We start from the raw sequence: 22,089 nt of genomic DNA, 5'->3' as shown, positions 1-22,089 counted from the left end.
TTTCAGCTGCTTCACTTCTCCTTGTTTAGTGCCGTTAAACGTCGCTTAACCAGTCAATAGCAGAGAACACCTCCTACCCATAATGCACAAGAAACACCGTAAATAACCGTTATGGAATTCAAATCATTAGTTTTTAAGTTGTATAGACCTTTCTGAAAAAATCTAAAGAAATCCTGGGTATATTAAAAAGATCCAATGGCAGTTTTCCTCAAGTCTCTGCAATGCAATTCTCGCTGTAGCCAACCCTACGAAAATCGGTAGCGCAGAATATCACGCCAATAGCCTCGCATTTATCAACTTAATATGCGCGTTACGTGACCTTCCAAGCAAGTTCCCCCAAGCCTCGAAACCTTTTCGGAAGGGTCTATCAGGGAAAGAGAGGGGGGTCTTACTCAAAAGGGATGAAGGTACAATTTTAGACCATTATACACAGATTTACTGAAATGAAAAGCTAAAACCCCTGTTCTTCCAAAGGCATCGTCTGTCGTCGCCCCTAGCGGGAGAGTCCCTAAACCTTTCCACTCATAGATCATGCTATGCCTAGGGTTTGAGTCGAAAAAGTTCCAATATTGGTCGCGGCGTGGCGCTATGGGGGCGCTACCCTAAGAAAACCACGCGCATATCTACATTCCAGTCCATCCGCGTTTAATAGGGAGCTAACAGTTCTGACCTTGAAACGTCACACCCTTCAATCTCTTACTGGAGTTTCATCCCCCCTAGCGGTTGGAAACGGTATTCTACACGCAAAAATGCCAACCAGAGAGGGGCTGCGTGACGTCAGACTACCTCTTCCCCCTAGCCAGTTGTTAGCTCCCTATGGTATTAGTCAAAATCAATTTTCTTGGATGAGCCATTCTAAAAACCCTATCACTGTAATGGCTTTCATGGAAATAATTTGTCATGAAAGCTGATTGACTAGCAAATCATCTTTTGTTAAAAATACGTTGCAGAGCATAGTTTTGTTCAAGACTGTTAGCACATTTAGGCATTCTAATAATTCTTACCCTTATTATCCTTTGCAGACTGTACTAACGAGCAAAGAAGAAGAAATTTTAAGGCAGCAACAGTTAATTTCCAAACTTCAGTCGGAATTCAATCTTGGTAGTATGAATGTTTCAGAATCACAGGCATTGAAAATGGTACGTTTTTATTACCACGTGACGTATGTATTTAAAATGTATCCTTAATTGCCTACAATATTCAGGTTGTCGAAGATCGTGACGCGCAGATAGAAGTTTTGAAAGAGCAAGTGCAATTGGCTACACGAGATCTGGAAGAAAATAGCAAACTCCTGGAAGAGTTAAGGCTTAACAAGAATGAAGAATCGGCGCCACTTAGTCCCGGAAGCCGACTTGGCGCCATGATCCAAAGTCAAAATGAAATAAGAGAGAAAAATGTGGCATTGGAGAAATTAAGGAATAAACTCAAAGTTGTTGAAGAGGAATGGAAAATGAAGGATCAAGAACTCAGTGATACCTTAGGCAGGATGAGATTATACGAAATGGTACAGTCAAACATTTATACAGAGTGTTACAAGAAGAGTGGTAGGACCGAAGTACAGTTAAGAAGTGATTTATATAAGAAGGCCTAAAATAGCGTCTGGTGCTCGCGTGATAGTGGACAATCCCCCCTTCATGGGTGGGGGGGAGGTGGAAACGGAGGCGGGACTTAATATTTCACCCACCATCTATCTCTTTCACCTTTTCGTTAAGCCTTAGTTTGGTTTTTGGAACTCACGAAATCATAAGTATAGTACACTTGATTCGATTTAGAAATAATTATAGAACGAACGATTTTCACATAGAGACATATATTCAAAATCCATCAAGTCACCTTTAATCAACTTGTTCATGGCAATTAAAAAAAATCCTCGTACTGTTTCAGCACCGCGGGTAGCCTCTATTTTCTGTTTACTTTGCTCGAGGTTTTGTTCTTTCTAGAGATGGCCGATACCAGGCTTAACCCTATACTGGTGCAAACATGAACTGATACCGATATTTACTCACTAAGATCCAAAACCTGATACTTTAACCGATACCAATATGGTATCGGTACCGGTTCATCCCTGATAAAAAGTACCTGAATTAAGTTTATCTAACAACTATTAGGCGAAAATCTTTCTTAGTACGCGCCTTTTTTCTCTAGTGGGAATAGGTCATTCGCGTCTGCATGACCTATCCCCACGGGATCCAATAGGAAAGTGCAGAGCAATGACGGGCATGAAAGGAATGGGACTTACTTGTCCACTAACACCGGCGTAAGAGTAGAAGCGTAAAATCTCGCGACTTATGCCTTCTTATATAAATCCCTTCTTGGTACAGTGGGTTCTGTGGGCAATTTTGAGTCAAAAATGTTCCATGACTTTTTGGCTTAAGGGCCATTGTTTACAATTCAAATCATCGCAATTGCATTAAATTAGTATTGTCTTTCATTTTCATACTTAAATTAAAGGGGTTATCCTTAAACACTCTAATCATGACTTGTGGCAAAATGTCATTGAACATTTTCGACTCAAAGCATCCATTGAACCACACCCTTTCAGTCCTACCTACCTTATGGAGCACACTGTATCTTAGGTTAACAATTTTGATAGTTGAAACTGATAATTGCTTTGATTATGTTATATACTTTATAGGGGGAATATGGTTTGTCGGAAGCAGTTATGGAAATTAAGGAGTGCAAAAATCAGATCAGAATAAGAAATAAGTATGAAATTATGTTATTCCTGTTGAGTAGCTTGAAAAACGCCATTGAAAGAGCCAGTTTTTCAATGCCAATTTTGAGGCAAAAGAAGCCACTTAAATAAATATCACTTATACCGGAGCCTCCGAGATGAACTAGGCCCATGCATGTCCAATTTTATGTGGGGAAATATCCAGTTTGTTAAGGAAAATATTTTCACCATATATGTGTACGAGATGGCGCTCATATTACCGTTGTGACAGGGGTCTTCCTTAAATTATCGTTGATATTTTAGGGGTCAGTCATAAAATGTTTATGATAGAGAAAAGTTTCATCCTAAAATTAACGTAAATGTTTTTGGGTCTCTTCACTTTTTATTGAATCTTTCGGTTAGATTAGATTGTATGAAACCATGATTCTTTAAATAAAATTAGATGTTAAATTATTTCAATTAAAATAATTCAGTAAGAGTAATAAAACCGTATACTTACAATCCGCGACCTTGGCCCAAATACTTAAGCAGTCGACAGGGTCACGGGGTTGATCTTTGTTTATTTTACGGTAATATAAGCGCCCCCAAGCGTAAAACCACAGCGAACTAAATTGGTTAAAAAAATATTCTCGCTTCGCCACACGCATGGGCCTTGTTCATCCCGGAGGCTCCGCTTATACCAAAAACCGATTAATGTAGTAAGAACTTTGACTCTAGCAAATTGCCTACCCGTCCCGACTACTTCGAATGTTTTGATTATAATTTCAAGACTCGCGCTCGCCATCTATCGGCCTTATTCTCTTATATTTTTTGCTTTAACGATGGATACTGTATAACCCTTACGAAAATAATGGGTCTTCATTTAGGAGCAGTTTAGACCAATTGCTTTTTTCACGTTGTTAAGAGGTTTAAGACCTCTTCTAGACATCTAGAATACTTCTATTTGAGGTCTTTTAGAAGTATTCTAGACGTCTAGAAGAGGTCTTAAACCTCTTAATAATTTGCACCTGCGCGAAACCATTTTTAGTCTGATTTTAAGATGGTCTATAGACCTCTGTTTAGAATAGCCCTATACAACGTCTGTTAAAAGTATGGTTAGAAGATGTCCCTGAGAGGTCTGATTGGAAGATGCTCTGTAGAAGTCTGAATATTAGATGCTCTGTAGAAGTCTGAATAGATGATGCTCAGCAGAAGTCTGAATAGAAGATGCTCTGTAGAAGTCTGAATAGAAGATATTCTCGAGAAGTCTGAATGGAAGATGCTCTGTAGAAGTCTGAATGGAAGATGCTCTGTAGAAGTCTGAATAGAAGATGTTCTCGAGAAGTCTGAATGGAAGATGTTCTCGAGAAGTCTGAATGGAAGATGTTCTCGAGAAGTCTGAATGGAAGATGTTCTCGAGAAGTCTGAATGGAAGATGTTCTCGAGAAGTCTGAATGGAAGATGTTCTCGAGAAGTCTGAATGGAAGATGCTCTCGAGAAGCCTGAATTCAAGTCGTCCGATGTTTAAGAGAAATTCGGGCTGAGTCACGCAATAAACGTATATAATATTTTTTCAATCATCACAATAAGTTTAAGCATTTTAGGTATTTTTATTTAAATGATAATGTCTTCAATGTCACTCCCACTTTGTTGCTCAACGGCGACGGACTTGCCTTTCCCAATAGATTCTTCATTTGAATCATCTGCTCTGCTGCATGGCTACAATAATCGGAATTATTTCACTATCATTTAAAACTTAGAACACCATAGAAGAATAAATCTTTTTTTTTTTTAGATTTACCATTTTTCGTTGTTTATAGTCTCAATTAAGTTGGCCATTTCAGATATTTCAGGCGTCGTTGGTAAAATCTATAAATATTTACATGCCACGAATAGAATATTAAGTATACTTTTCCCTGCTTACTATTAAAACAGCATACCATATTTACTTGGTACAATTTAGTCAAACGATGCGGGTTTAGTATGAAAATTAATCCGATGATACCTGGCAGATCTTTTAAAAACGGGAATATGGAATCGCGAAAAAACCGTTATGTACATAACCGGCAGGCTCTCACCCGACTGTGGCTCGATGCTCGAACGTTCATTTCCCGCCTTTTTATTATACTTCCACGCATGCGTCAGGCTGTTTCTAGGCTAGAAACCTCTTATTTTTAGACCTTCTCACGCTTTCATGTTTTTTCCCTTTGACCTTCTACAGTCTGCATGTTCATTTCCCGCCTTTTTCTTACACAACCTGGCTGTTTCTAGGCTAAAAACCTCTTATTTTTGGAACTTAAGCAAAAAGTCTCAAGCTTTAATTTCTAGACCTACAGTCTGCCCTTTTAAAGGTACTTATTTTAGACCTTTTAAACTGTTCGAACGGAAAACTTGTATGAGTTTAACGCTGCTAAGAATGAAAAGACATAACTGTTTCATTGCATACCAAAATAGCGACGGTGGCTTAGATTAAGGATAAATGATTTCTTTCTTAAACACGAACCCCCCCCCCCTTCAACCGAACCCCAGAATATTTTGCTATTGTTAAGAAACTGATAGTTGATGATTGCTTTACAACGGAGACCTAGCCTTCTTAAATCGACATCCCATAAAAATGGTTGTTTACACTAGAAATGATGGCGCAGAAATAATTTCTGTCAATAATATTAATTCGCATCAGACTTCTGTTTGGGTTTGGGATGATATTTTTCTAAATGACATTGTTAACGTGTTGGAATATGACAAGATCATGAATAAACATAGACGTCTGAAAATGTAGATCATGATTTTCTGCGTCTATAAGGACTTGCAGCTTACGACGTTATCCTAAACCCTGAGCATAAGCGTCTATAAGACTGCTTAAACATCTTAATATTAGACCGGACTGAAAAACGTACCTCTTGGAAAGAGGTAGAATTAAAACCTCTAAGTTGGTCTACAAGGGCAACAGATTTTAGGTGTCTTCTTTAACCCTGAACATGGGCGTCTTTAAGACGTCTTAAATATCTTAATGTTAGACCGGACTGAAGAACCTCTTGGAAAGAGGAAGAATGAAAGTCTCAAAGTGGTCTACAAGAGCAACAGAATTTAGATGTCATCCTTAACCATGAAAATAGGCGTCCTTAAGACGTCTTAAACATCTTATCTTAGACTGGACTGAAGAAACTCTTCAAGAGAGGAAAAAAGTAGGACCTCTATGTTGGTCTACAAGAGCAACAGAATTTAGATGTCATCCTTAACCATGAAAATAGGCGTCTTTAAGACTTCTTTAAACATCTTAATGTTAGACCGGACTGAAGAACCTCTTCAAAAGAGGAAAAAAGTACGACCTCTATGTTGGTCTACAAGGGCAACCGTTTTTAGATGTCATCTTTAACCCTGAACATAGGCGTCTTTAAGACGTCTAAACATCTTAATGTTAGACCGGACTGAAGAACCTCTTCGAAAGAGGAAAAAGTAGGAGTCTATGTTGGTCTACAAGGGCAACCGATTTTAGATGTCATCTTTAACACTGAACATAGGCGTCTTTAAAACGTCTAAACATCTTAATGTTAGACCGGACTGAAGAACATCTTGGAAAGAGGAAGAATTAAGACCTCTAAGTTGGTCTACAAGGGCAACCGATTTTAGATGTCATCTTTAACCCTGAACATGGGCGTCTTTAAGACGTCTTAAGCATCTTAATGTTAGACTGGACTAAAGAACCTCTTGGAAAAAGGAAAAAGTAGGACCTTTATGTTGGTCTGTAATTTAGGGAATCTAGAATTGCTCTTGGCTAAGACCGTGCAAAGACGTATCATAAGCCTAAAATGGATCTTAAGTTAGACCATCTTAAAACTAAAGCTAAATATTGGTCTTATAATAGCCTAAAATAAACCTTCGATCATCCCTATTTTTAACTTAGACTAATCAAGAACAAAATCAGACTTCTTTTAGTGTTTAAAGTGCAAGAATAGACCATGTTTAGACCGATTTATTTTCGTAAGGGAAGGCAAATAAATAATAATAACTTATAATTGTACTAAAATAATCATTTTAGTACAAAGCTAGAAAAACCACATACTTAATGAAACTACAATTTAATATATTATTAACTTTAAAACTTAAATCCACTAAATTGGGAGCCATATCACATTGTTGTCCAATTTGTTTGTTTCCTGAACGAATTTTTAACCAACAAAATGAAGATAATGATTTGACCACTAGAAGTCGCTATATACAAAGTTTGTGGGTGGAGCCAAAATATAAGCACACGAATTTTCTCTATGAAGTATGCGAAGATGGTACCAGAGCCTAAAGCTATGATCCAAGTCTCTTATTAAGTTAATCCGTTTTTGCAGGAGTTCATAATAACCCTCCTTCGGGGGGGGGGGGAAGTACGAAACTGGTTAAAAAGCCCGTAACAACAAAGTTTCGCCGTAAAGCTCAGCGGATTTTTAGACCACTTAACTCCCAAAGAAATAGTTACCCCAATTTTTAGCGCCCACGCCCATTAACTTCCACACTTCCGCTTTAGCACTATTTTTATCTTGTGATTTTGGGAGCTAAAATGGCTCGCGTCTGTGACTGTGTCTGTCGGCACGGTGGACATTAAGCCTTGGTTAAGAAGTTTTTCGATGGTTCCTAGTTTTCCACAAAACATTTAAACGATCATCATTAATGTTTTGTTGTGATATGTGTGAGTGAGAATTCCGTGGTTATATTAAAACGGTTTGGACAAATTTATTCCCAGTATCTTTAATATAAGAATTCTATCGTGTTTCTACGTCCACCATAGTCGCCATTTTTCTTAACGACGGAGATCCCAGCCAACGGAAGTTTTGGAACGAAAACCAAGGAGTATAGATACCACTAAAATCTATTGTAAAGTTGCATGTCCATCAACAGGCTAGTCCTTTCTATGCGCAACGACAGAATCTTGTTGTTCGCGATTTTTACCATTAGCTCTATGGCCAGTTTCGTACTTCCCCCCCCCGAAGGGGGGTTATTATGAACTCCTGGTTTTTGCTTATATGCATGTTATGATATTAGTTTTCTCTTTAAATGCGCAATGGACGAATCACATATGTGGGATTTATTTCGCCCTATTCATTTTATTGATATATTTTTGAACTCACTTGCAACGCCATCTGTTAGTTTTTTTATTTCAAAATAGAAAATAGTTTTTGAAAATGGAAAATGAAATAAGCGCACATCCTACTGTTTGACAGGGTGATGACGTCATGATGGTGTCGCCTTGTAGCATATTTAGTTATGGTTATGGTATTATCATACATTGGGTTGACTTAAATATTTTGTCACTAATTTTGCAGACAGATTGAAGAACTTACTCAACAAATTAATGATTCGGATTTCAAGTTGGGCGAAGTAGTCGAAGAAAATATTCACTTGAGAGAAGAATTAAATATCAGTCCGAGAAAATATGACTCGAAGAGTTTTAGGAAGTCCGGTTCTCAGAAAATACTAACAGTTGCTCAGACACTGCAGGAAAAGGTAAATTTTTATCAAAAGCTGCAATTAGCTGGTGCCTTACCAAATACGGCCATAAATTACCGATTTACGTCATACCGTATGCAATGGTAATTTAACAACGCTCAGACTCAAAACCCTTCCGAGGAAAACCAGGGATAGATTTAATTTTAGAAGTAGGAATGGTGAACAGAGTAATCTGAGCCCGCGTCAAAGTCCCGGACCCGGGAAAGGGGATATGAAAGAAGAGGCGCGTCATAGCGACAGAGGTAAAAGGGAATTACGTATTTTTCGCCGTCTCTGTAAGCAACGTCATCAAAACGTAGTTTAAAGTGTTAGTGCCACGTTTTTTGAAAAGTGGCTAATATTCGTTTTAAAACATCAATTGGGTTATAATAACAGTAGATCCAAAATAAAAAGTCTTATATAAATTTATTCATTTTGTAATATGGAAAATAAAATTGATATTTCACATACCTCATTAAGACGGAAGAAATTATAAATATACCCCTGGTGACGTCATAAGAGGTTGACCAGCGCGAGACAGATTTCATTACGAGAGCTAAGCCTAGTTTTTAAACATCGCGCGCGCGTCAAATTCTGGATATAACCCCGCCTCGCGGAGTCGCGGTTCAACTCCGCGGTTCACGCGCGCTCGAATTGTGACGTCACCAGGGGTATATGTAGTACCGCGAAATTTAACTGTCAAAATAGTTTTAAAAAATTCTGCGAGTAGGTTCCGAAAGCCGGGGTTTTAATAATATTTGAAAAATTATAATGCATTATATAAATAGATATTCTGAATCAGAAAGATTTGATCTTTCAGATGGGATTAAAACCTTTTAGTTTTAAAAATAGCGATTTTTGGTGACTCTAACAATTTAAGTGAGCCAATAAGATAATTAAAAATTTTCGTTACGTGTTGGAGGGAGGGGCTCTATACTGGGCTATGAGTTGGACTGAAGTAAATACTAACCGTTCTCTATTCCTGCTTGTAAAATTAAATCTATCCCTGGTAAAACTAAGTGTACTAAACTGCCAGATACCATTAAAACTCCCTATTTTAATAGCTTTGCCTCAATTTCCCACTAGATGGCGCTGTTTAAAGCACCTAAACTAGGCATAAAGTGATCACAATTCAACGTGGTTTTATAGACTATATCAAGAAGTGGTATCTAGTTTATTAGGGAGAAGTTATAAATTCGCCACATTTCTAGCTTTATCTCCAGTCCAAACGTAGGTCCGGAGTTAATCCCCGCCTCTAAATTACAACCAGCATCTCATTGGAGAGCGCGACGCGAATGACGAAAATTACGTATTTTCCGGCTGACGAGAGGCGAAATAGCCCGGCCTCCTATTTCGCCCCCCCCCACCTCCTTGTATTTTGAAAGGGGGGCTGGGACTATGGCGCGCGAATACTTAGACATCTTATACCTTCTCCCTAATAAACTAGATATCACTTCTTGACTATATACACGTGAAAATAAAAATAAACTACCAACAGAATTGTAATTTTATTTTCCCCAAAATTTAAATTCAATAATTTACCTGATGAAAAACTTAGATTAGGTTTGATAAAGTTCCTCAAGTTTGGGTGCAAAACGCCGAGCCTAGTTATCAAGGTCCTATTCTACACCTGTAACATTTTAGCGCTTCATGAATAACTCCTAACTAAGCATTAATTGTTGTATTGGAATTGATAGGGGTTTTTAGAGTCTAAATAGACAGAAAACTCTTACCAATTTCACTTCCTTAAAGGGAGGGTGAAGTGGAAAATCAAGTGATTTTTTATCGATTCTTCTACTAGTTATAAGACTAGTCTGCATAGTGAAACATTTAGGAAATACTTCCGAATGATTTTAAAATTCAAATTAAGTTCAGATTTTACGGCTAAATTCAAATAAAGACATACGACCAATCGCGTAACGCCCTGCCCTTTTATTAACAAAATTCTCGAGTCACGCTCCATGTCTCGCGCCACGATTGTCACATCGCGCGCAAATTTTTTCAAATCTCGTGATAAATTTCATTCAACGCGGAACGTGCCACGAGAATTTTTTCAATAGGAAGGCAGGGCGTTACGCGATTGGCCGGATGTCCTTCTTTAAAATCATCCTTAAAATCTGAACCTAATTTGAATTTTAAAATCATTCGGAAGTATTTCCTGAATGTTTCACTACGCAGGCTGGTCTTATAATTAGCAGAAGAATCGATAAAAAATCACCCTATTTTCCACTTCACCCTCCCTTAAACCACTCGGGCAACACCGTGTAGCTTAGCTAGTGTCAAATAACATAAGCTTTTGTTTGTTAAGGTTGATGCGCTAGAAGGAGAGAATGTTGATCTTCGAACCGAACTTCACAAAATAAAGCGCAATTCAGCCAAAAGGTAATTTCATAACTTTGTTTATGGGAGATTTACCTAGTTTTTAAATATTTAAATATTTCCTGATCTAAATTTATTTAACAGAAGTTTAACTGTATCTGAAGATACCAACAGAACTAAAAAATCTAAGAGTCAAGAAGTGTCCGATAATAACAATGAAATTGAAGCTTCTTATGATGTAAGTTTGGCTTATTTCTAAATTTATCAAGCATTATATGTATTTTTTTTGCTGTGGTTGTTTTAGTACAGAAAAACTTAAGTCTATTTTCGTTTCAAAGTTAATTTATTGACTCCTTGAAGAGCTTTTTAACTGTTTATTTGCAATCTATCTGGGAGGGCTAAAGGGGGACATGTTGTACACACTCCTCAGAGTGGCAACAGTAATTCTTACCTCCACAACGGGAGAAATGAGGGAAGAACTAGGGTAGAACCAGTGAGATTTATAGTTACAATTCAAATCGGCTTACCGCGAAACACATTGTTTTTATCAAGCACGTTTGTCAAAACATGACAGCGCCATCTGTGAGCAGCCTCTCGCGGAACTAATTACAACTTTTACTCGCTTATTTGCAATCAGAAACATCGTTATGATTTTTATTTCATCTATTTATTAGATTAAAAAGGACTAGAGTTTTTATTATTTAACTCGCGTATTTCATTTAACATGTTTGAAAAACTATCTTGACAGCTTGTTACGCAGATTATAGCAGCAGACGGTTGCAGTTCTTCGAGTAATTAATAGGTGGCGCCACCCGTATTTGATAAATATTCATGCTCGACAAAAAGTGTATCGCGAAACGTCGATCTCGAGATCCCACGTTGTGACTCAAGGTTTAATACATATATTCTATCTCATTGGGTAGAACTTATCACATGGCAAACGTGCACTTTGAACTGCCCCTTGTGAGAATATTTATAATCAATACGTTTGAGGCTCAAACTTAAAGGCCCATATTTTACTTTGAAAGTTTGAAATTAGTTTAATTAAATTTGTGAAATACTGCAGATATTCTTGATGTAAAAAATCTTGTAAACCCTAATGCCTCAGGCGGCCAGGATACCATATTTTTCCCTGTTAACTTTACAATAATAATGATTTGACAAAGAATCTCACTCTTTGACTATCTAGGTCAGTGGGTAGGCAAGTCTCGGCTTTGGTTTAATTTGAACAAATACCACTAGACGCTCCCATTTAGTTTAAGCTTAGCAAAGACTAGTTTTAGCTCTACCTTCGTGGACGAAATCTGATTGGTTCCTGCCTTTGGCAAGGTAAAATTGGTGTATAGAAGGTTAGCCAGGATGTTAGGGGCCCGGGCGTCCCAGGAGCTGACATTTGCTGTAAACAAACGTGCACTCGTGCATAGCCGTTTTTGCGTTACTACTGGGCTATTAACAAACAGTATAGACTGGTCCCTGACTTGATTCATAAATGTTATTCACCTGATATTGCTATCAGGAACACTCACTCCATCATGTACCACATATCCATATAGTTTCTCCCACAAAGTAGGAAAAGCAATAGAGAGCTTTCAGATGGGATAGTAGTACGTCACACCCTTCCAAGTCTTACGGCTGTTCTGGTAGCCATATTGGGTGGTCTCAGCTTCATTCCTGCTTTAAAGCCACCAATATGGCAGCGTAAATTATGTCACAAGACCCAGCTCCTCCTCCAACTGAAAGCTCTCTATATAACGTGACACTTTAGAGAGCCGATATTCACAAATGAAATACCTCTCAAATACACGTGATAATCATTGACGTAATAACCACGTGTACTTGACAACAATCACTTAGAATTCATGCAATATCAACCTATATATCTATATAAATCAAAGTCTTGACTGACTTACTGACTGACTGATAGTCAACGCCCAGCCCAAACCGCTTGCCCTAGAAGGCTGAAAATTTGCAGGAACGTTACTCATAAGTAGTAGGCGCGTGCTAAGAAAGATTTTCCCAATCAGCCGCCATCTAAATAAGTGACGCCAAGAAATGTAAAAAATCTTCTCTATGCAACAAAGTCGGCGAGTTTCAACCGATTTCGCAAATATTTAGTACACTGGTTTCCTTTAACCTATAGACGGGTTGAATGGTCTTTCGGGTTCGATTTGTTGCCATCTTTTTAAATGGCGGCCAAAAACTTAAAAACCCTTCTTTATGGAAAAATGTCCGCGTGAAAAGTAATAAAAAATGTCCCGACGGGCTGACGGGCAACGCCGAGTGCCTTCGCTCCTCGGGTGCTACAAAAATATTAGTCATCAGTAAAATCTTCCCATACTTTACATCATTTTGATGGAAGTTCTTATTAAACGCGAGCGACGCCGCGGGTAACAGCTAGTCATCCAATATTTTAGAAAAGGAGGGCTCCCACAATATGTCTCCTTTTCTACACCTCCTAGGGAACAATTATGAAACTAATTGTTTTTATTCAATATTGTTAGAGGGATGAACTTGACAGTATTTTAGAAACCATTGAGAAAGTTCGTCTAGAAAATGGAGATCTGAGAATCCAACTTATAAACTTCGAAAGAGAAAATAAAAGCCTTTTCATGGGCATGAAAGAAATTTTAGAGGCCTTGAAAGAGGAAGATGGTAATTAACCATGATTTTCCTGTTGTTTTAAAGTCTTTCAAGTCAGTGACTTTGAACCCAATTAGGCAAAGCTGATGTCCTATTAAAATGTCCAACCCTCGAGCAGTTGGTTGCCGCGATTGAAGTTAGGGAAATCGCGGGTTGTTACGATCCAATTTGGATCTTAAAATGTCAGGTTGATCAGCTTCAAGGTCAGAATGAGGCCTTACGTGGTGAACTGAAAATTATTCGGCAACAAGCCATTAGTTCCATGAATAAGCTAAATAAGGCCGAAGACAAGGTAAGTACTAAAAAAGCTACTCGATGGTCAAGTTAGGCAGAGGGCGGAATTTTAACTATTTAAAGGGAATGAGAAGCTTCGTTTTAAAATCCTCTGATTTATATAACAAAAGATAGAATTAATTTCTGTGAATTCAAAAATATCAAGCTTTTAATTGACTCCGATTTCTAATTATTATTTGGCAATATGCTTTTGAAAATGCTTCATTTGATATTATTTGAAATCCACTTTTTATGAAAGGCTAAAACGTTTCCCGTAGGCTGACGTCACAGATATATTTTTCACGCGAGTTGGTGCCACTCTCTCTGCTATCAAACCCAGAGTTTAGACTGGCGAATAGCTCGAGAGACGCGTATAGAATTCCCGCGCTTTTTTCCTCGCGTCATAGTGATGTCATCAAACGGGTGAACAAGCTCGGCAAGACTAAATGATTGATATATCGAAACTGAGTTTTCGTGATTTTTCAATGGATTTTAAAAATAGAAACTTTGGTTCAATTATATTAAAAACTTGATATTTTGAAAGTAGAGACTCGAAAGTGTAACGTAATACCACTTTCGTGGTAAAATATGATATGAAGTTGTGAATTCGCATTCCCTTTAAAGGTGGTTTAATTCTATTAAAGCTATTTTAATTTTACAGTTACGAACAATGGGTAATAGCCCTTTTAGTCCAACCAACAGTAGATTATCTGATGCATCTGAAATTCACGCAGACGTGAAATCTGATAAAATTAGTGTTTCCAAAGCTAGTGATAAATTGCCATCTTCTCCGATTAGATCTGAATCGGTAAGAAGTTGTTTTTTACTTTTAGAATATAAAGGCTGCTCCAAATAGGGTGGTAGAGCAGAAGTACAGTGAGTTCTCTAGGCCATTTTGAGTCAAAATGTTCTATGACATTTGGTCGTCCGGGCCACAGTTTACAAGCAATGATGACCTCTTCTTTAAATTAGTTTCTTAATTAATTAACACATTGTAAACTATGTATTTATTGCAGGAAATAAGCAACAGATCTGATGTAGACATGAGTGAAGGTGAAGTAATGACAAGCCCAACTCACCAATCGCACAACACTGCTAGTGTGCCATTACTTTATAAAAACATCCTGTCTGAATGGGAGAAATTTCTCAGTGAAAAGCGTACTTGGACTGAAGAATGTGAGAGAGAAATGCAAGTCCGCGATACTTTGAAAACGAGATTGGAGGCCTTTGAGGTATGGAAATAGCGTTTTTAATACTCTTTTAAACATTTCAAGTTCTGTTTGCTCTAGTGGGAAAGATAAGTTTTACTCATTGGGTTGCCCACATACGGTTAATCAAATCATATTTCAATACGGTTTAATTAATTAAGCAGATTTTCATTATAATTTTTGATCAAGCAAACAGTTTTTCAGTATAGTTCGATTAAGTGAATATTGTTTCGGTATAGTTCGATTAATTGAATATTGTTTCGGCATAGTTCGATTAATTGAATATTGTTTCGGTATAGTTCGATTAATTGAAAATTGTTTCGGTATAGTTCGATTAATTGAAAATTGTTTCGGTATAGTTCGATTAATTGAAAATTGTTTCGGTATAGTTCGATTAATTGAAAATTGTTTCGGTATAGTTCGATTAATTGAAAATTGTTTCGGTATAGTTCGATTAATTGAAAATTGTTTCGGTATAGTTCGATTAATTGAAAATTGTTTCGGTATAGTTCGATTAATTGAATAATGTTTCGGTATAGTTAGATTAATTGAAAATTGTTTCGGTATAGTTCGATTAATTGAAAATTGTTTCGGTATAGTTCGATTAATTGAATATTGTTTCGGTATAGTTCGATTAATTGAATAATGTTTCGGTATAGTTCGATTAATTGAATAATGTTTCGGTATAGTTAGATTAATTAAATTGTTTCGGTATAGTTCGATTAATTGAAAATTGTTTCGGTATAGTTCGATTAATTGAATATTGTTTCGGTATAGTTCGATTAATTGAATAATGTTTCGGTATAGTTCGATTAATTGAATATTGTTTCAATATAGTTCGATTAATTGAATATTGTTTCAATATAGTTCGATTAATTGAATATTGTTTCAATATAGTTCGATTAATTGAATATTGTTTCAATATAGTTCGATTAATTGAATATTGTTTCGGTATAGTTCGATTAATTGAAAATTGTTTCGGTATAGTTAGATTAATTGAAAATTGTTTCGGTATAGTTCGATTAATTGAATAATGTTTCGGTATAGTTCGATTAATTGAATAATGTTTCGGTATAGTTCGATTAATTGAATATTGTTTCGGTATAGTTCGATTAATTGAAAATTGTTTCGGTATAGTTAGATTAATTGAAAATTGTTTCGGTATAGTTCGATTAATTGAATAATGTTTCGGTATAGTTCGATTAATTGAATAATGTTTCGGTATAGTTCGATTAATTGAATATTGTTTCGGTATAGTTCGATTAATTGAATATTGTTTCGGTATAGTTCGATTAATTGAAAATTGTTTCGGTATGGTTCGATTAATTGAAAATTGTTTCGGTATAGTTAGATTAATTGAAAATTGTTGCGGTATAGTTCGATTAATTGAATAATGTTTCGGTATAGTTCGATTAATTGAATATTGTTTCGGTATAGTTCGATTAATTGAATATTGTTTCGGTATAGTTAGATTAATTGAAAATTGTTTCGGTATAGTTTGATTAATTGAATAATGTTTCGGTATAGTTCGATTAATTGAATAATGTTTCGGTATAGTTCGATTAATTGAATAATGTTTCGGTATAGTTCGATTAATTGAATATTGTCTCGGTATAGTTAGATTAATTGAAAATTGTTTCGGTATAGTTCGCTTAATTGAATAATGTTTCGGTATAGTTCGCTTAATTGAATATTGTTTCGGTATAGTTCGATTAATTGAATATTGTTTCGGTATAGTTCGATTAATTGAATATTGTTTCGGTATAGTTCGATTAATTGAAAATTGTTTCGGTATAGTTCGATTAATTGAAAATTGTTTCGGTATAGTTCGATTAATTGAAAATTGTTTCGGTATAGTTCGATTAATTGAAAATTGTTTCGGTATAGTTCGATTAATTGAATAATGTTTCGGTATAGTTCGATTAATTGAATATTGTTTCGGTATAGTTCGATTAATTGAATATTGTTTCGGTATAGTTAGATTAATTGAAAATTGTTTCGGTATAGTTCGATTAATTGAATAATGTTTCGGTATAGTTCGATTAATTGAATAATGTTTCGGTATAGTTCGATTAATTGAATATTGTTTCGGTATAGTTAGATTAATTGAAAATTGTTTCGGTATAGTTCGCTTAATTGAATAATGTTTCGGTATAGTTCGATTAATTGAATATTGTTTCGGTATAGTTCGATTAATTGAATATTGTTTCGGTATAGTTCGATTAATTGAATATTGTTTCGGTATAGTTCGATTAATTGAATATTGTTTCGGTATAGTTCGATTAATTGAATAATGTTTCGGTATAGTTAGATTAATTAAATTGTTTCGGTATAGTTCGATTAATTGAAAATTGTTTCGGTATAGTTCGATTAATTGAATATTGTTTCGGTATAGTTCGATTAATTGAATAATGTTTCGGTATAGTTCGATTAATTGAATATTGTTTCAATATAGTTCGATTAATTGAATATTGTTTCAATATAGTTCGATTAATTGAATATTGTTTCAATATAGTTCGATTAATTGAATATTGTTTCAATATAGTTCGATTAATTGAATATTGTTTCGGTATAGTTCGATTAATTGAAAATTGTTTCGGTATAGTTAGATTAATTGAAAATTGTTTCGGTATAGTTCGATTAATTGAATAATGTTTCGGTATAGTTCGATTAATTGAATAATGTTTCGGTATAGTTCGATTAATTGAATATTGTTTCGGTATAGTTCGATTAATTGAAAATTGTTTCGGTATAGTTAGATTAATTGAAAATTGTTTCGGTATAGTTCGATTAATTGAATAATGTTTCGGTATAGTTCGATTAATTGAATAATGTTTCGGTATAGTTCGATTAATTGAATATTGTTTCGGTATAGTTCGATTAATTGAATATTGTTTCGGTATAGTTCGATTAATTGAAAATTGTTTCGGTATGGTTCGATTAATTGAAAATTGTTTCGGTATAGTTAGATTAATTGAAAATTGTTGCGGTATAGTTCGATTAATTGAATAATGTTTCGGTATAGTTCGATTAATTGAATATTGTTTCGGTATAGTTCGATTAATTGAATATTGTTTCGGTATAGTTAGATTAATTGAAAATTGTTTCGGTATAGTTTGATTAATTGAATAATGTTTCGGTATAGTTCGATTAATTGAATAATGTTTCGGTATAGTTCGATTAATTGAATAATGTTTCGGTATAGTTCGATTAATTGAATATTGTCTCGGTATAGTTAGATTAATTGAAAATTGTTTCGGTATAGTTCGCTTAATTGAATAATGTTTCGGTATAGTTCGCTTAATTGAATATTGTTTCGGTATAGTTCGATTAATTGAATATTGTTTCGGTATAGTTCGATTAATTGAATATTGTTTCGGTATAGTTCGATTAATTGAAAATTGTTTCGGTATAGTTCGATTAATTGAAAATTGTTTCGGTATAGTTCGATTAATTGAAAATTGTTTCGGTATAGTTCGATTAATTGAAAATTGTTTCGGTATAGTTCGATTAATTGAATAATGTTTCGGTATAGTTCGATTAATTGAATATTGTTTCGGTATAGTTCGATTAATTGAATATTGTTTCGGTATAGTTAGATTAATTGAAAATTGTTTCGGTATAGTTCGATTAATTGAATAATGTTTCGGTATAGTTCGATTAATTGAATAATGTTTCGGTATAGTTCGATTAATTGAATATTGTTTCGGTATAGTTAGATTAATTGAAAATTGTTTCGGTATAGTTCGCTTAATTGAATAATGTTTCGGTATAGTTCGATTAATTGAATATTGTTTCGGTATAGTTCGATTAATTGAATATTGTTTCGGTATAGTTCGATTAATTGAATATTGTTTCGGTATAGTTCGATTAATTGAATATTGTTTCGGTATAGTTCGATTAATTGCGAATTGTTTCGATATAGTTCGACTAATTGTGAATTGTTTCGGTATAGTTCGACTATTTGTGAATTGTTTCGGTATAGTTCGACTAATTGTGAATTGTTTCGGCATAGTTAGATCAATTGAAAACTGTTTCGGCATAGTTCGATTAATTGAAAATTGTTTCTTTATAGTTCGATTAATCGAAAATTGTTTTAGTATGAATTAAGTTCTTTATGAAGGCCATTAAAGGTCCCCTAATATTCTTATCGAAATTACAATTGACAGAATCTTATATTAACACTTGAAAAAGATGAAGATCAAATGAAAAAAGCCTTGGCTGAAGCTGCGTTGAAAGATTCACAGCTTGTTTGTAGAGTAAATTTTTTATCGAGGAGACTTGAAGTTTCCGCTGCATCAGAAAGTGATCTAAGAAAAGAAAATGAAGCCGTCAAAAAAGAGTTGATGAGCCTCGAACTGAATAGTCTGGAGAAAATGAAATATTTATTACGATACAAGGTATATGTTTAATTTGAAATATCATGATGTTACTATAAGCACTCCATCATAGGCGTAGAGTTTCGCAAATGTTTGGTGGGGCCCAACCGGCCTGGACCAATACATAGATAGCATCATGCGTGATGCATGCATATGATGTATATAAATTCCTAACGAATATTAAGTAATAAATTTATATATACTACATTATATAGTATATTTATTAAGTATATCCATGTACTATGTTTTCCTCTAAAGATAATCTAGGGCGTTTTAAAACAAATTTATCCGTATTTGCGCATTACAATGCGAATGTAAAAATCCTTACAAATATTTCGAGACTACTTTCAAAACTCGGGAAAATCACCACTTTGGAAACCATGAGAGCGACTTAAAGGGGCTAACCGGACCTCTCCCGAGGCAGTCTGCCTTTAGGGACAGGGGAAAACACTCAGCTTTTTGGCTATAGGGAGTGGCGCCACTGTCGCGGCGGGGGGCTAGGCATTATGCTTCACAACAGTTTGACCCCGCAAGCCTCCGGTGGCGCCCTTTAACCCATAAGACTAATTTATACTTGTGCCTCGAAAAACATTTTGAAAATTGTTTATCTACTCTATGGATTTGGCCAGCGCCGCGCCTTACCAGAGATACTAGATGTTTAAATAGGGATGACCAGCTCGAGCCTTTTCACGTACGTTCAGACGAAACTGCGGCAGAGGGGTTTTTTAACGGGGATCTATAACGCGCGCCGTCTTGTTTGTCCCTATCAAGGACAAATTGAATTCCTATTCCGAGTATTCTCCCATTTTTTGCGTTCCACCGGACCTAAGCCGTTCCACAACGCGCCTATTTCTCTCGGATTTCGCATCCTCCAGCCATCATCCTTGATTTGGCTTTGAATTGCATCCGGTAGACTGTACTGCGCATGACACGCCAATAACTCTGTCGCAATTTCCGTCTCCCTTCGAATCCCTCTTCAAGCATCTAGTATCCCTGGCCTTACATTTGTCGCACTATTCAAAAAGCGGATTATGCTTCACACATAAAGCACGTAAGTCCCACTTTTCCATAGCTTTGGCCTTAGATTTCATGACATTCCCGAAGTTAAAACCAAACAGACGAACAAAAAAGTTTTTAACCAATCGTAAATCCCCTAACCGTAGATAGCCTCTTTAATGCCAGACCAATCAGCGACGGCTATTACTATTTTCTTGCATGGGACCTCGACTCGACCTCGCCGGCAACATAACCGGAAAGATCGAAAGGCAAATTTGTGGTATCGTTCGTTAGTCGTTATATTATATTAAACGTTTTAAAGCTCAAGTTTCGAAAATTTTCGAGCCATTTAATAAGTCTTCAACTAAATATTATGAGAATTTTTTTAATTTTAACAGAAAAATAGCTCTGCGAAAAATCGTACACTCGAAAACTAAACTAAGCCTCGGCTAGGTATCGGCGGTATCCCGATTTCTGAGCCGCCAGCGGCTGGGCTCGACGTAGCCGCGAGAACAGAAAAAAATCCTCGTAAAAAAACAGATACACGGCGTCTTAAATAGTCTAAGCAAAAGCTACCCAGATTGATAAGATCTTCATGCCTTACTCCCAAATAACCTTTGGTATTGTGTATAGTTTTAACTAAAGAATATTCATTCTTTATAGTAGTTCCCTAATTTATGTACCTGGTAAATCGGTTCTTAAAGCGGAAGAATCACATTTGCTCTATGTTTCAAGCGAGAGAGAGAGGATTATGATATAGCGTTAAAATGGAAGGTTTAATACTCCCTTTAAAATTCCAATCACCCGTCGACAAGTATTTCACGCTTTCAATCCCACTCCCCTATTTCAACATTCAATGCCGACTCAATTTATAAAGGCCCATGCATGCCTCGGTTTTTTAATTTATTTTCGCTTTTTCGAATTCGCCAAAAAGTGCCGCACAGCGACTTGGCGCTCTTCGATACAGAGGATTCAAAATGTTTTCGCGCCGTGTAAGAGCCAATAAGAGTGAGGGAAACTACGGCTATGTGGTTGAGGGGGGGGGGAGTATACCAAAGAGGAGGGAAATATTTCCCTCCTCTTTGAGTATACGACTGTTAAGGGACTCTTCGGAAACGGAGTTCTCGACTGTTTTTGATGTGGAGGAAATAATTTTCGCAAGGCTAGTAAATAATGTAAATTAATAAATTTAACTAGTTTATGTTTAAGTTTCCTATATTATGAAATTTAATTAGGGACGGGATTTATAAAGTTTAAATGAATGTAGACTAATGGGGAAGAGTGTGATATTTTTCATTGCGATAATACCGCTTTGTTACAAAATGTTAATTCTGGTCATTAATAAGATATTATAATTTTTGTAATGATATATGTTAATTTCTAGGGTAAAATTTTTTTTCTTATCATCATATAGTCGTATTTCCTCTTAATTTTAAAAATTATGCTAGTAAAAACGGATATTTTAGGTATCATGCATTTTGGCGCCAAAATATCTTTGGCGCGAACTTTAAATTCATTCAAATATTTATACAACAGAAAGCGCCACCTAGCTCCTGGGAGAGGCGGCCGATAAAAGGTCCGGTCCCCTACTCCCGAGGCACCATGCATGGGCCTTTATAAATTGAGTCGGCATTGCAACATTCAAAGAAATCGTGGGGAATTTTAAAAGCAAAAGCTTCTCGGAACCGGGTTTTACAATTATAACATAAGTAAATTTCAAGTTTTCTATTTATGTCGCACTATTACAAATATAACAGAAGTAAATTTCAAGTTCTCTGTTTATGTCGCACTATTACAATTATAACATAAGTAAATTTTTTGAAGTAAGAATAATTAAGTAGATAACGATGTGGCTACTATTATGGCCCAGCCCTTGGGTCGTCTTGTTTACATTTTATAGAACAAAATAAAACTATTCTGTTCGGAAAACACTGCTCTGTAGTGGTTTTATTGGTTTTTTGCAGTCAGCTAAACGCAAAAATTATTTTTATGAGGTCTCTATCTTCATGATTTCGGTATTATGGATGACAAATTTTTGGAGGGGCCCGTGGCCACCTCTAAAAGTTTTGGGGGGGCTCGGGCCCCACGGGCCTATAGAACTCTACGCCTATGCACTCCATAAGAACAAAAGTATAATCTATCTACT

At 35.9% G+C, this 22,089-nt stretch overlaps 1 protein-coding gene and 1 long non-coding RNA gene across 3 annotated transcripts in view; one reads left to right on the top strand and one right to left on the bottom strand.

Moving 5' to 3' along the window:
* Positions 1-22,089, top strand: part of LOC149616694 (centrosomal protein of 290 kDa-like) — a 31,414-nt gene that overhangs the window by 6,762 nt on the left and 2,563 nt on the right. Inside the window, exons 11-21 of the mRNA XM_089856976.1 lie at positions 1,023-1,139; positions 1,205-1,504; positions 2,636-2,706; positions 7,966-8,146; positions 10,437-10,510; positions 10,592-10,685; positions 12,949-13,099; positions 13,165-13,379; positions 14,022-14,168; positions 14,377-14,592; positions 18,738-18,968. Coding sequence (XP_089713102.1) covers positions 1,023-1,139; positions 1,205-1,504; positions 2,636-2,706; positions 7,966-8,146; positions 10,437-10,510; positions 10,592-10,685; positions 12,949-13,099; positions 13,165-13,379; positions 14,022-14,168; positions 14,377-14,592; positions 18,738-18,968 — 1,797 coding nt within the window. The remainder of the gene's footprint in view (positions 1-1,022; positions 1,140-1,204; positions 1,505-2,635; positions 2,707-7,965; positions 8,147-10,436; positions 10,511-10,591; positions 10,686-12,948; positions 13,100-13,164; positions 13,380-14,021; positions 14,169-14,376; positions 14,593-18,737; positions 18,969-22,089) is intronic.
* Positions 4,244-5,092, bottom strand: LOC149616695 (uncharacterized). Of its 2 annotated transcripts, none has more exons than XR_016375836.1 (3): positions 4,594-5,092; positions 4,455-4,522; positions 4,244-4,372 (listed from the first exon to the last, which is right to left on the bottom strand). It is a non-coding gene; the product is annotated as an uncharacterized LOC149616695 (long non-coding RNA). The 2 variants fall into 2 exon arrangements; XR_016375837.1 differs by having other exon boundaries at positions 4,603-5,092.

Source organism: Phalangium opilio, unplaced genomic scaffold (assembly GCF_054372755.1).
Source record: "Phalangium opilio isolate 3A_F unplaced genomic scaffold, DU_Popi_V2 ptg000217l_1, whole genome shotgun sequence".
Taxonomy (NCBI): Eukaryota; Metazoa; Arthropoda; class Arachnida; order Opiliones; family Phalangiidae; genus Phalangium; species Phalangium opilio.
This window is presented reverse-complemented; position numbering and strand designations above follow the sequence as displayed.